Here is a 13,910-nt window from a genome sequence, read left to right as displayed (position 1 = left end):
AAATAACAGGTGTGATTAACTCTATATTTAAACCAAACCTAGTTCAAAAACAAACCAGACTAAAACTATACAATACATTAGCCCTCTCAGTCTTATTGTATGAAAGTGAAATCTGGGCAATAAAACAAAAAGACAAACGAAGATTAATAACAGCAGAAATCAAGTTTATGAGAAAAACTGCAAAGTATACTCTATTTGATCACAAAAGAAACAAAGAAATTATGAAAGAATTAAACCAAGAATCAGTACTAGAAAATATTAAAAAATATAAACATAAATGGATGGAACATGTTCAAAGAATGAAAATAGAAAGATTACCAAAACAAGCCTTAAAATACAAGCCATTAGGAAAAAGAAAACCAGGACATCCTCTTAAAAGATTCAATGACGACTTCTATGGCCGGAACAGGCCACGCTAGGCCTAAATCCTTGATATTTGATACCTCCAGGGAGTCTAGAGACTCATCGAGGGAGGGTACCTGCTCTACAACTCTGTCTCCACCATTCAATCCACCAACTGATTGCAACTTCACCAACGCCATCTACCGCCGACCACCACCACTACTATTTCCACAGACAATCACAAGCATCCATGCCCATGGCGGGATTCGAACCCGCAGCCCTTTGGCTGGAGAGCAGATATGCTAACCACTTGGCCAACCAGGCTGGCATAATGATGATATAAAATATTATGATAAAATTTTTTATTAGATGAATTAGATTACTAAACATTAAAAGTTGAATTGATGTGGGAAAAAAAAAGTGAGAGAAAGTTATGAGAATTAGAGAAGTGGGAGAGTCAGATGAGAGAAAGAGTAGATGAGGAAGGGGGGGGGGGAGAGAGAGAGAAAGATGAGTAGAAGGTAGGAAAGTGAAAATGCAAGGAGAGTGAGTGGGAGGGGAGAGAATGAGGGATGTTAGCTAGGGAGGAATGAACAGAGTGGTGAGAAGTGTAATGATGAATATTTGATGTTTTGCAGTATAGAGTTCTGTTGTTTCTTACTAATAATAATTAGTGCGCAACAGTAGAACTTGACTATGGCAATGAAATGAAATGAAAATGTGAGTGAGATGATAGTGATATTTAGTATATATCTGAAAGACCTAAGAGGCAGTGTGAATCATGTAGTGAGAGAGATTTGAGATCAGAGTTAGTGTGTACAGCAGAAAATTGAGAGGAAAGGGAGGTCATTGCACAGGTATGATAATGTTTAGTTAAGGAGATGAATAACAATAATGAGTGGCATGATAGACAGAATGTGTCAGAAGGAAGTTGAGAATGTGTGGATGCTTAAGATATTTCATGATAGAAAGCTGCATGCAAGAGATGGGGTTGCAGTTGAACATTGAAGGATGCAGGCATTTCAAGAGATTGTTCTCTGAACAAGTGAGAGTTTCAGCCCATGGTGCAAATTATTAGAAAGGCCTTGTCTGAAGTTAGTAGATGTGATATGGGAAGATGTATACTATATTGCAAATACAAGTGAAGTCTAGTAGAAGTAATATAGGTATAAAACACTCCCAGTGCACTGTTTCTCTTTACAAATGTCTGGAGTATTAGAAATAAAACTAAAAGTAATCTCTCCACCAGCAGAGATCTTTGAAAATGACATCTTGGAAGAGGAGGTGAATAAGGCTATAAAACATCTCAAGAGTTCCGGAGATGACAACATAATAGTCGAGATGCTAAAATATGGGGGAGAATCCTATGGTGTAAAAGAAATGCATAAGCTATGTAATGAAATATGGAGATCAGGGTATGCCTCCGAAAAATGGAATAAATCAGTCTTGGTTGTTCTTCATAAGAAAGGCAGTGCTTTAGAATGCCTGAAGGGTCATATAGAGGCACATCTTCCTGATGGGTAAGCTGGATTTCGAAAAGATCGAAGTACAGTGCAACAAATACTCGCACTAAGACTAATCGCAGAGAAAGCTCGAAGAAAGAACAAAAAGATATACTGCTGTTTTGTGGACTTCCAAAAAACATTTGAACATGGGCTGTCTTGGAATCCTATGGTGTGTGGACAATAAATTGATCTGCCTGCTGAAAGATATAAACAGCCAAGCACAAGCAAAAATCAGGATAACAGGTGAGACTGGAGATTGGTTTGCCACTAATCAAGGCACAAGACAAGGGGACCCAGTATCACCAGTCATCTTCATCAGACATCTGGGAAGAACATTAGATAAGATTAAAGAAAAAGAAGGTTGTGGCATGTCAATAAATAGCATGAGAATAAACTACCTCTGCTTTGCAGTTGACACCATCCTGATCGAAGAACACCAGCAAGTCTGCAATGTCTGTTCCAGACATTGCAGCCTTGCCAACTTTGAAAAAACTAAAACAATGATATTCGAACAACAGGAGTTACTGAACATAGTTACGATAGACAGATTTCAACTGGAAAATGTAGAACACTTCACATATTTTGGATGCCACATGATGCATAACTTGGACCCTAAAAAAGAGATAAAAATTAGAATAGCCAGAGCAGCAACTATTTTAAAAGCCATGGACAAAATATGGAATAGCCGAGCTATAAAGATGCAAACTAAACTGTGCATTGTAGAAACTTGTATCTTCAGCAGCATGCTCTATGGATGTGAGGCCTGAGTACTCCAGAGAGAATCTGAAAGGAGGATATTAGCAAAATGCTATAGAAAGATCTTGAGAATAAGCTGGATCCAGAAAGTGAACAATGAGGAAATCTGTAGACGAATACAACCAAAAGAAAATCTGATCCAGAAAATAATCAAAAGGAAACTGTCTCTTTGGCCATATATGCAGAATGAACAATGAGAGGAAAATAAAAATGCTGCTGCTTGGGATGATTGAAGGAAAGAACAAAAAAGGAAGACCAAACAGAGAATGGTGTGGAAACTCTATACACAAACTGAGTCATCTTGCACAAAATAGAATTTAAATGGAAGAATCATATCAAGATGGCATCAGATACCTACAAACATGGACCCATGGTTGATGATGATTATAATAAAGGGAAAATAGGTTTGTGATATGGATATTTCAGCCTGTCCAATAATTATTAAAACAGGATTAAAAAAACAATTTAAAAAACATTAAAACAAAAATAAAATTTCAATAATAATAATTGGTTGCAATTTGTTTTGTAACTAAAGGGAAAATAGGTAAATAAAGTGAAAATAGGTTTGTGATGTGGATATTTCAGCCTATCCAATAATTATTAAAACAGGATTAAAAAACAATTTAAAAAACATGAAAACAAAAATAAAATTTCAATAATAATTGGTTGCAATTTGTTTTGTAACTAAGCGGGAAAAAACTTTCTACAACTATCTCTGATTGATTTTAGTAACATGGTATTATTAGAAACTGAAAAAACTAAAACAATGATATTTAATTGAAATTTGTTCGAATATCAGGAGTTACTGAATAGAGTTACGATAGATTTCAACTGGAAAATGTGGAACACTTCACATATTTTGGATGCCACATGATGCATAACTTGGACCCAAAAAAAGAGATAAAAATTAGAATAGCCAGAGCAACAACTATTTTAAAAGCCATGAACAAAATATGGAAGATCACGTTTTACCTGTGTGTAGAAAATATATGATTTTTGCATTGATTTAACCTCAGTATTATCCTGGGGCTAGTTTTAATGATGGACTTTTTTCCCCCATTTGAGCTTTCTTTCTTTGTGTGTGTGTGTGCATGCACTATTCTTTGGCAAGACTATCAGTCCTGAATGGCATAGGCAGAAACAATCAGCTATTGAGCTTGGCTACAAGAGTAAAAAGTGTTACAGTACATCTCCTTCCTCAAGGTCTTGGAATAGGACCTAAGGATTGCTGTGGTGCCAGTATGGCATGTACATGATTTTGGAAGTTTTGAAAAGAATGAAGACCTTTTGTAAATTGCATTAAGAAATAGTGGGCCTAGCAAACAATCTGAATCTTGAAGTGAATGATGAAGAAGAGAAAGAATGAGTAAAGGAAGAGGGAAAAGAGAAAAAAAAGAGGTAGTTAAAAAAAAATTCACAGTAAAGGGTCTTGCAGAAATGTTCTCTGAAAACATGGACCCCAATGTTGAATGCTACTTATTAGTAGAGGAAAAGTACATGATGCGTTTGTTTGCTATAAATAAATTTATAGCAAATTCAATGAAATGATGAAAAGAAATAGAGGAATAAGCAAAGCAAATTTGGAAATTTTCATCAAAGAAACAAAGGTTACACCATAAGAGCCACAGCCTGGTCCTTCACACAGGGAAGGCAATGAAGATGTGATTGTGAAGGAAGATTTGGGTGATTATTGTCCTGTTTTATAGTGGCAGTAATGAATAATACAGCTTTATAAGATTTAAAAATTAAAATGACAGTATACTTATTACGGTTAAGTCCCTTACCCCTATAACTCTGTTCATTTAATGTATTGGCTTCCATCCTTCTGCATGGAACTTAATCCTGACAAAGCCAAGGGATGACTGTATTTCATTATTCAAAAATTAGTTTTTATTTGGTCAATAATATACAAAGATATACAATAAATTGACTCATTTCACCACAAATTACACATGGCTTCTTCAGGTTGTAAAATATGTAAATATATGGCTAGCAAATGTAAAATATAAGTTAACAAGAAAAGCTTGCAGGACTTCTAGAAGTTCTGAAAGAAGAAAAAAATGACATCTCGAGGCTCTATAGAGAAGAAAGATCAGGTTTAGCCTATCAGATCTCTTCGCAGATCTGATAAAGAGTGATCCCTTCCCACACAAATCATGACATTGATTGGAATAAGAGCGCTGTGTATAAAAAAACTCTCTCTATATATATAAACCTCTCTCGTCAGATAAAATAATCCACAGTGATCATTTTTCACCATACCTCTCCATGAGAACTAAGGACTGATTCTAAATGACATTCGGAAATTTTTTATTGGATTTCTTCACGTGCCAGCTTTCAACTTTTCCTCCAGTCATCTCCAAACAATGTCGAAAAGTAGATGACATGTGCCACCCTTCTACTATCTCTATACTACGATGGTTCCTGCAAGCAAGAGTTATTAACTTTTATTTTTCATTCACTAGCCATTTTTTTTTTCTTCCCAAAGAAGCTTGTAACTATCAAAGTCCCATATTAACAGTATCTAACAGTCAGATTTTAGGGAAAGACAACATATACTAGAACATTAATTAAAAACTTTAATACTTCCTATATTTCAGTAATGTTACATTACCACCTTCAGGGATTACAAAATAATGATATGTGCATGCAGGCACTAACACAAGGAAGTTTAGCAAGGAAAATTCTAGACAGTAGAGGGGACAGCCATGGGGTTCTCCGCTCTCTCCACCCCTGTCCAACTTCTTTATGGAAACCTTTGAAGAAAAAGCCTTAAGAACACATGCAATTTACAGGCAAAAAATACTTGTGGTGGTGGTGGGCGGTAGATGGTGCTGATGTAGTTGATTGGTAGTAGAGGTTTGGTAGGTGGAGACGGAGAGTTGTACAGTAGGTGTCCTCCCACGATGAGTTTTCGTACCCCTTGGAGGTGTCACGAATAATAATAATAATAACACTAAATAAATATGGCTGAAGAAAACAACTGAAGTCACTTCCGCAGGCCAAGAATGCCTAGAGCGTTCTTGGTCTGCGGAAGTGACTAACAAATTAAAACCTTTTAACTGTAGAACCCCCCCCCCCCAAAATATATGGACTACTAAAAATCCATAAGAAGAATGGGCCATTACGTCCCATTGTGGATGGCATTGATTCTCCCACCTACAAATTAGCCAAATGTTTAGCCAAAGTGCTCACACAATATAATGGCAACATGCCTTCCCATATAAAAAATTCAGCCCACTTTAAAGCTGGTATAGAAAATCTCTCACTCCAACACACTGACGTAGTGGTCAGTTTTGATGTGTCCTCCTTATTCACCAATGTCCCACTCATAGATACCTTAGCCCTCATTCAAGCCAAATTTCTTCCCGATATCTCAGTCTGTTTCAGTTCACCATGAACTCAAGATATTTAAAGGTTTATTTTTCACTTGGTTAGATTATAATAAGTTTAGTTTAATCCTTTATCCAAGTGTGAGCAAACAAAGTTTGCGCCTGAAAGTATCTTCAGGACTGGGGTAAAGTGGTACAACACCGGGCAACTCCTTGCAAAGGTGGAGCAAACTACCAACACTCCTGTCTCAGTACCTCATATAATGCAAAACACATCTCCTTGCAGATATGTCTAATGTTAGGCATTAAGGGAAGGGCCACTACCCAGACTAGTTTCGACCATTTGGCAACTCCTATAGGTAGAGATGACCTGCGAATGCTTCTGCCTGGTATCTCAGCTTGGGCCTGGCTCCCACTGAAGAGACCTCAATAAAGGTCGAAACTAGTCTGGGTAGTGGCCCTTCCCTTAATGCATAACATTAGACATATCTGCAAGGAGATGTGTTTTGCATTATAGGAGGTACCGAGACAGGAGTGTTGGTAGCTTGCTCCACCTTTGCAACGAGTTGCCTGGTGTTGTACCACCTTACCCCAGTCCTGAAGATACTTTCAGCCGCAAACTTTGTTTGCTCACACTTGAATAAAGGATTAAACTAAACTTATTATATATCAAGATATTTAGTTTGGCAAGGAAAATTCTACAGACAATAGAGGGGACAGCCGTGGGGTTCTTCACTCTCTCTGCTCCTGCCCAACTTCTTTATGGAGACCTTTGAAGAAAAAGCCTTAAACTCAGCTCCACATAAACCTACTGTTTGGCTATGCTACGTAGATAACGTATTCGCTATTTGGCCACATGGCTTGGATACACTCCTCAACTTCTTAACACACTTAATGCAATTTACAAAGGTCTTCATTTTTTTTTTAAGAAATAGTGGGCCTAGTGAACAATCTGAATCTCAAAGTCAATGAAGAAGAGGAAGAATGAGTAAAGGAGGAGGGAAAAGAGAAACAAAAAGAGGTAGTTAAAAAATTATCTAACAACACCCCAGGATCCAATTTACTTTAGAAAAGGAAAACAATAATGATCTCCCTTTCCTTGACACTCTGATTACATGACAGCCTGATGGATCCCTGGCTTTCTCTGTTTACAGGAAGCTTACACATACAGGTAGATACATTCATCAGCAATCGCACTCCCTTCTCAACAATATGAGATTATAAAAACCTTATATAACAAGGCAAAATTAATCAGTTCACATAAGTGTCCTAACTACTGAACTTAACCATATTCTTAACACCTTCGTAGCCAACAGCTACAACCCCCAAAAAATATTAAAACCAATTAACTACATCCCCCCCCCCCCAACCCTTTCATAACAGAGATTACCCAATCTATCACCATTCCTTATGTCCGGAGTACTTCTGAAAAGCTAACAAAAATCCTAAAAATAATATGACGTGACAACTTGTTACAAACCATAAAAAAAAAAAATTGGCATCTCTTATCTGCTTCAACAAAGACCAACCATTTCCCCTAGACCTATCTGGAGTATACCAGGTCCCTTATAGTTACAAACTGTCCTACTACAGCCAAACAGGCAGGACAGCTAATATCTGGATTTCTGAACATAAGGACTATATCTGATTCCACCAATACAACCCCTCAGGACTTGCTGACCATGCATTGGACACTCACCACTCACCATAGTATATGCTGGAAGAAAGCCACTTTACTACACCACAGCAAGTGAAAATATGAGAGATTATTCCTGGAATTAGCCTCAGCACTAATTACACTAATGAGACTACTCCAAATATGGGAAGCTTGCATTCTAAGAACATCAGCCCAACAGCCAAGATAACCCAATTTAGCCCACTAGGGGACACCTTTAGGACTCTAGGACTGACGTCAGTTGTTTTCTTCAGACATATTTGCTTAGTGTTAGTTCCTGTGTGCACATATCATTATTTTGTGATCCCTGAAGTATTAATTAAAGTTTTTAATTAATATTCTAGTATATGTTGTCTTTCCCTAAAATCTGACAGTTATGTGTTATCAATGTATATGTTTATCTACAAGAATTAACAGTATCTGCTTTAATGGGAGTTCACAATATCAAATTATTCCTTTGTTCCATTATACTTTTTTGTGAGTGAGCTGACTTTTTTTTTTTAATATGATTTCTGAAAAAAAAAAAAAAAAACAGTACTAAGTAAAATTTCTTACAAAAATCATCTAAGAATCTGTACACAACCATTATAGCTGATAGAATGTGAAAACAAGAACTGATGTAATTGATTTTGTTTCTTGATCTCAGTTGTGTTGTTTATCCTTAGGAATGTGCTCCAGGTTACATTAGAGATACTAGTGGTCCTGGTCTTGGACGTTGTACACGATGCAATTGTAATGGTCATTCTGAGTCTTGTGATGCTACAACAGGACATTGTGTCGTAAGTACTGAAAAAAATCCTCTATTTTTAAAGATTTTTAAACATCTTTTATTTAATTTGGGTGGAAGAAGGATTTTAATGGTTTACTTGGCCATGAATTTTATTACTTTCAATATATTCATAATTTTGTAACTTTTCAAAACTGTAATTCTGAAAATTGTGCATGTTTTCAAATAATTTCAAATATGTTATTTTTTTTTTCTGTATTTAACAGACTTTAAGAAATTTATACTAATAATCACACTTAAGAGAAACCTAAGTTGCACACATTTCAGTAGTGTATGTGGATTATCCTTTGATCTTGATCACATGTTACTTTCATCACCAGTTTGCGATCATGTGAATCAGCTATTTTTGATTATTCTTCTTTTTCCTGGCCAGCAATCCATGTGCCATTTATGCCATACCAGTATGCAATGGATATGACATACTGACGTGATCCTCCACTGATGTTTCAGTTCTTTCCAAAGGTTTTCTGTGAGTTGAGATTGGACTCTGTGTAGGCCACTGAAAATTTTCATTAAGATTTTCCTTAAACTATGTTGCAGTGGAATCTGAACTATGATATGGTGTGCTGTGTTAAGACATGAGTCTGATCTGTAGACTTGCCACAGTGTAAGAAGCTGTGTTATCCAGAGGTGTTTCATATCTAACAACATTACTCTTTCCTGGCATATAAAAGCAATGATTTTAATCTGTATCAGAAGGAACAACTCTAGATGAATTACATGTCTGCCACAAATACTTTACATTGGAATAATGGACTTAGGTATAAGAAACCTGTCCCATCTGCACTTACCATCTGTACAGAAAAGCATGAAGCATGATTCACTGCTCCATATTACAGACTTCCAACTCTACATCAATCAGGATTTTAGCTGATTTTAGATGATGAAAGATTTTGCCATTGTTAATAAATGTTGATATGAGAATAACTCCTCCTTTGAGGATCAGGTTCTTTCAGTTCTGTTGAGAGTATTCAATCAGTTTAGAGGTATATCTGTTTCATTATATAGCATTATAATCAATGTGTGAAGATCAGAAGGTCCACACAAACAGGTGTTTGTGCAAAGAGGACCTCTGGTGATGGTACTGCTTCTTTCCATTTTTCTTTGATTTCCATTCTTTGCTTCCTTTTACCTCATTTTTCTTCTTAGAGTAAGAGGATGTTTTTTTTTTCCAAAGACATCATCACTAGTTTCCATTATGCTATTATGCATTTGCCATGCAGTATTATCTGTGAACTTCTAGAAAGGTGGGCAGTCCTGGATAGCTTGGGTAGGATCAGTCAACTAATTTACTTACTTATCAGTGGTGGGCAGGCAGTCCTGGATAGTCTTCTTCCCCCCATGATGGAAACATGATCCAATCTTGCTGTGGTGCTAGTATGACATCTGAGTAGCCCTGTCATTGCACTTCATTGCATGTGAGATAGTGGACGTTTATATGCCACTCTGCAGATGGGGGAGCACTGGCACTGACTCCTCCTTTTGAGTATGTCATTCATCCTCAGATATATGAGACGATCTCAAGTTCAAAGAAATCCACTAGTTGAGACTTGTTGATTATTTGTGGATTAATTCACCAATCCACTAGTTGAGACTTGTTGATTATTTGTGGATTAATTCCACAAATAATCAACCATCTTTACCATCTTTTGTTATTCTTGCAATATGAGTGACAGAAAGACACTTGCAGCAAGCCATTAGCTATTTTTCAGACTGAGTGCTTGTAGTGGGTTCAGATTTTTACCACAGAAAACTGTCTGCATGTGCATTCTTGCAGACAGATACAATCTTCATCTTAACCAGAACTAAGATTATGACTTCTTTTTGGTGGTGATAGATGTTCTTTTCTACTTTTATAGTGAGTACTTATTAGACCAATAGTTTATTATTAATCTAAAATCTATGTTACTAGAGACAATATACCTCTATCCTATCTACCATGAAGAAAACAGAACTGCAGCTGGAATTCCAAGTGCCACTTATTCCTAATCTTCATAATAACTCAAAGGAATCTGTTGTTTAATTCCAACAGTAATGGTGTATTCTTTCATGATTTGAAAGAATATACTTATTTATAGATGGTGATAAATTATGAAGAGTAATGGTAGAGAGATCTGAGGTAATGTGATGTTGCTACAAGCATATCTTGAATAGCTTGATGATTCGGGCAGATGGATAGATATATTATCACTGTGAAGTTGAACAACAACAATTCCACCTCCTCTGAAACTTTTGCATATTTACCAGAAGATATGGACTGAGTTGTGTTGTATATTGTGTTGATTGAACATTGTTTTTGAAGATTCAGAAGTTGAGAAATCTGGAAGGATTGGTGGATATTGAATTCAAGTTTAGATATGCTCCTCTATTTAGTTCAAAGATTCATCAAGGGAGGGCCATTTTTGTCACTCTTATTTAAATATCCATGTTCTTTCTCTGAACATATTCACTGAAGATACTCATCTAAACAGCAGGCCATTCCACACACTTACCATTCTGCTCACACCTTCATAATGTTTCGCACATTTCCTAGATACACCCTTATCCAGTTTCACACACTTCCTAGATACCTTTATCCAGTTTCAAGAGATGATCAGTTCTGCCTGCACAAGCCATAAGCTGTGAACTCCAACTGATGTGAATATTTTAAGTATCCTTACTAACTTATGTTTCTGTCAAATCTCCTCTCAACCTGTGAAGACTACTCATTAATCTGTCGTGTGCAAATTCATCAGCCAGTTATCAACTTGATCATCTATCTCTAAATCAGCTCTCTCTATTTCCTTGAACCTATGACTATATCTGCACAAAGCAGTCCAAGTTTCGTCTTAATAAAGACTAACAATGTGGTTGCCTGATGTGATGACATTAACCATCTTAACAATATGGTCTCTAAGTATTAACTCACTGTCCACTATAACCCCAAATCCCTAATCTCATTGACTACTTGCAGCAGATTCCAATTAATGTAATACTTTGCTTGAAATGCCCTTTGTCCATAATGAATAACCTTACATTTGAATCATTAAACTGATACTCATGATCATTTGCCTATAGACAGGACCATCTCCAGATTAGATCACGATATTTAATTGGCAAACATTAAATATTGCCCCTGATGGATTATAAGACAAAAATATAAGAAATTCTCCAATTGCTATTTTGTTTTATTACAAGAGAAACATTAATGCCAAACGATTACATAATAATATTAAATGTTCACTCCAAGGGGATATTACACAATAAAACTGTTTATAAGCTCTCCTAAATTTAAATAAGCTATGTCCACCTCAATCGATAGAGTTGCTAGACCAACCAATCTTTCTTGGGTCATTGCTGTTCGCAAATAATTTTTAATCAGTTTAAGCTTGGAAAAACTTCTTTCCGCACTTGCTATGCTAACAGGAATTGTTAGCACAGGCCTCTACCACAATATGGCTGAACGAGTGCCCTTATTAAGCTGTGATGCTATGCTACATCCTGTCGGCTGTACTGTGTTAGTCAGTTCAAATTAGTCAGTTCAAATCAGCCTGTAGGAATTCTGAATTAGATATGTCCCTTATCACTTGCTCCAACTTAGCATCATCAGCAAACTGGATAATTATCTCTAGTCCTTTCCCCAGTATTATTAACCTCCCTACCAGGCAAAATGGATTAAATAGGTGAACCACCTTGAAACTTTTCAATAATAAAAACATGAGAGGTTTTCTGTCTTATATCGTGTAATTACGTTTTCAGATTAATACTTAAATGGTGATTGCAGAACCATTAATGGATTAAATGTAGCAGAACGACCTTTCAGTCTCCTTGAAAATATGCTACTTTAATTGGATTTCCAGTATCAGAAATTGTCTTTCAATATTTCAACATTTTGCAATTCCATTTTATTTATTTTTCTTATTCACAAAAGATTTAGAAATGAATTTTATACATGAGAAAAAAAAATAAATGATTTACATCTATTTCGGAATATGAAATAAGTTCTAGCAATACATTTACTAATGTAATATTTACCATTTCATATTCTGCAAGTGAAATGAGATTTTATTATTATTATTATTATTATTATTATTATTATTCAGGCCTCCATAGAGTCAAAAGACTCTTCGTGGGAGGTCCTTCCTAAGAACATAAAGTCTGTCAAGACTCATCGAGGGGAGGTCCCCCCCTGAGAAACATAGTCTATCATACCACTCTTTAAACTCACTGACCGTTCTCACTCCCACCGCTATCAGGCAATGCATTCCACGGCTCAACCACCCTCCATGCAAAGAAACTACTCATCACCCTCTTGCTCACAGTTTCCTTTCATAACTTCCAGGGATGGCCTCTTGTCATCACTACTTCCTGCTGTTCAACCAAATGAAAGAACTCCCCAGTGTCAACCCTGTAACCACCTCTCAACAGCTTAAAAGTCTCAATCATATCACCTCTCCTTCTTCTATCTGCCAAACTCTGCAGTTCACATTCCCTCAGCCGATTCTCATAACTATCCTTGTACAGTCCTGAGATCATCTTTGTCATCCGTCTTTGTATCTTTTCCACAGTTCATTTATCCCCTTCAAATCCTGGGGACCAAATCTGAGAACAATAGTCCAAGTGTGGTCTGATCTGATACTTATACAACGGAATGGTAACCCTCTTATCTCTGCAGGTCAGTGTCCTTCTCATAATTGCAGCAATCCTCTGTGTTACCTTCACCACCTTTGCAATATGTCCCCTAAACTTCAGGTTTCTATCAATCATCAACCCCAGATCTCTTGTCTCCCCTACTTCCTCCAGCATAACTCCTCCCATAGAGTATGCAGCATCCCATCGATGTTTCCCAAACCTCAAGACCTTGCATTTTGCTGCATTAACTGATAACCCCATTCATTTGCCCATCTATCTAGCTTATTCAAATCCTCTTGCAGGGCTACCACATCTGCACTATTACTAATAATCCCTCCCAGCTTCACATCATCCGCAAACAACTGAATATCCCCTTGCAATCCACTGGCAATGTCATTGATATAAAGGTTAAACAATATAGGTCCTAGTACTGACCCCTGTGGGACCCCACTTGTAACCCTCTGTCTCCTTGAAACTGCTCCACCATACACAACTCTCTGATACCTATCAGACAGCCAATCCTGAATCCAGTTGACCAATCTGACATCCAGACCCATGTGTTGCAACTTAAATATCAGCTTATCATGTGGCACCCTGTCAAATGCCTTTGCTAAGTCTAAGAAAATTGCAGTATATGCCTTTCCCTCATCTAATGTTCTTGTAACTTTATTATAAAAGGGGAGGGCCCTTTCACAACAAGAGCACCCTTTCACAATTCCATGTTGACTCTCACAGATAACATTACCCTCATCTGCCCAGTGCTGTATATGGTCCCTCACCACTTTCTCCAAGATCTTAACAACTACTGATGACATGGTCATCAGACTGGTCTATAATTAGACACTTCCAGTCTGATACCACCCTTATGTAATGGCACTATCTTACCTTCCTTCCATTCCCTG

General features: G+C 36.9%; 1 protein-coding gene across 6 annotated transcripts in view; it reads left to right on the top strand.

Annotated features, from left to right (window-relative positions):
• LOC150109418 (basement membrane-specific heparan sulfate proteoglycan core protein-like) overlaps positions 1-13,910 on the top strand; it is a 1,783,738-nt gene that overhangs the window by 1,127,590 nt on the left and 642,238 nt on the right. For all 6 annotated transcript variants that reach the window (XM_090413063.1, XM_090413041.1, XM_090413033.1 and 3 more), the window contains one exon: positions 8,276-8,389. In XM_090413063.1, coding sequence (XP_090269189.1) covers positions 8,276-8,389 — 114 coding nt within the window. The remainder of the gene's footprint in view (positions 1-8,275; positions 8,390-13,910) is intronic.

This window comes from Typopeltis vanoorti, chromosome 2 (assembly GCF_054136105.1).
Source record: "Typopeltis vanoorti isolate ZY-2024b chromosome 2, IOZ_Tvanoo_1.0, whole genome shotgun sequence".
NCBI classification, from domain to species: Eukaryota; Metazoa; Arthropoda; class Arachnida; order Uropygi; family Thelyphonidae; genus Typopeltis; species Typopeltis vanoorti.
Note: the sequence above shows the minus strand (reverse complement) of the source record. Positions and strands in the feature narration are given on the sequence as shown.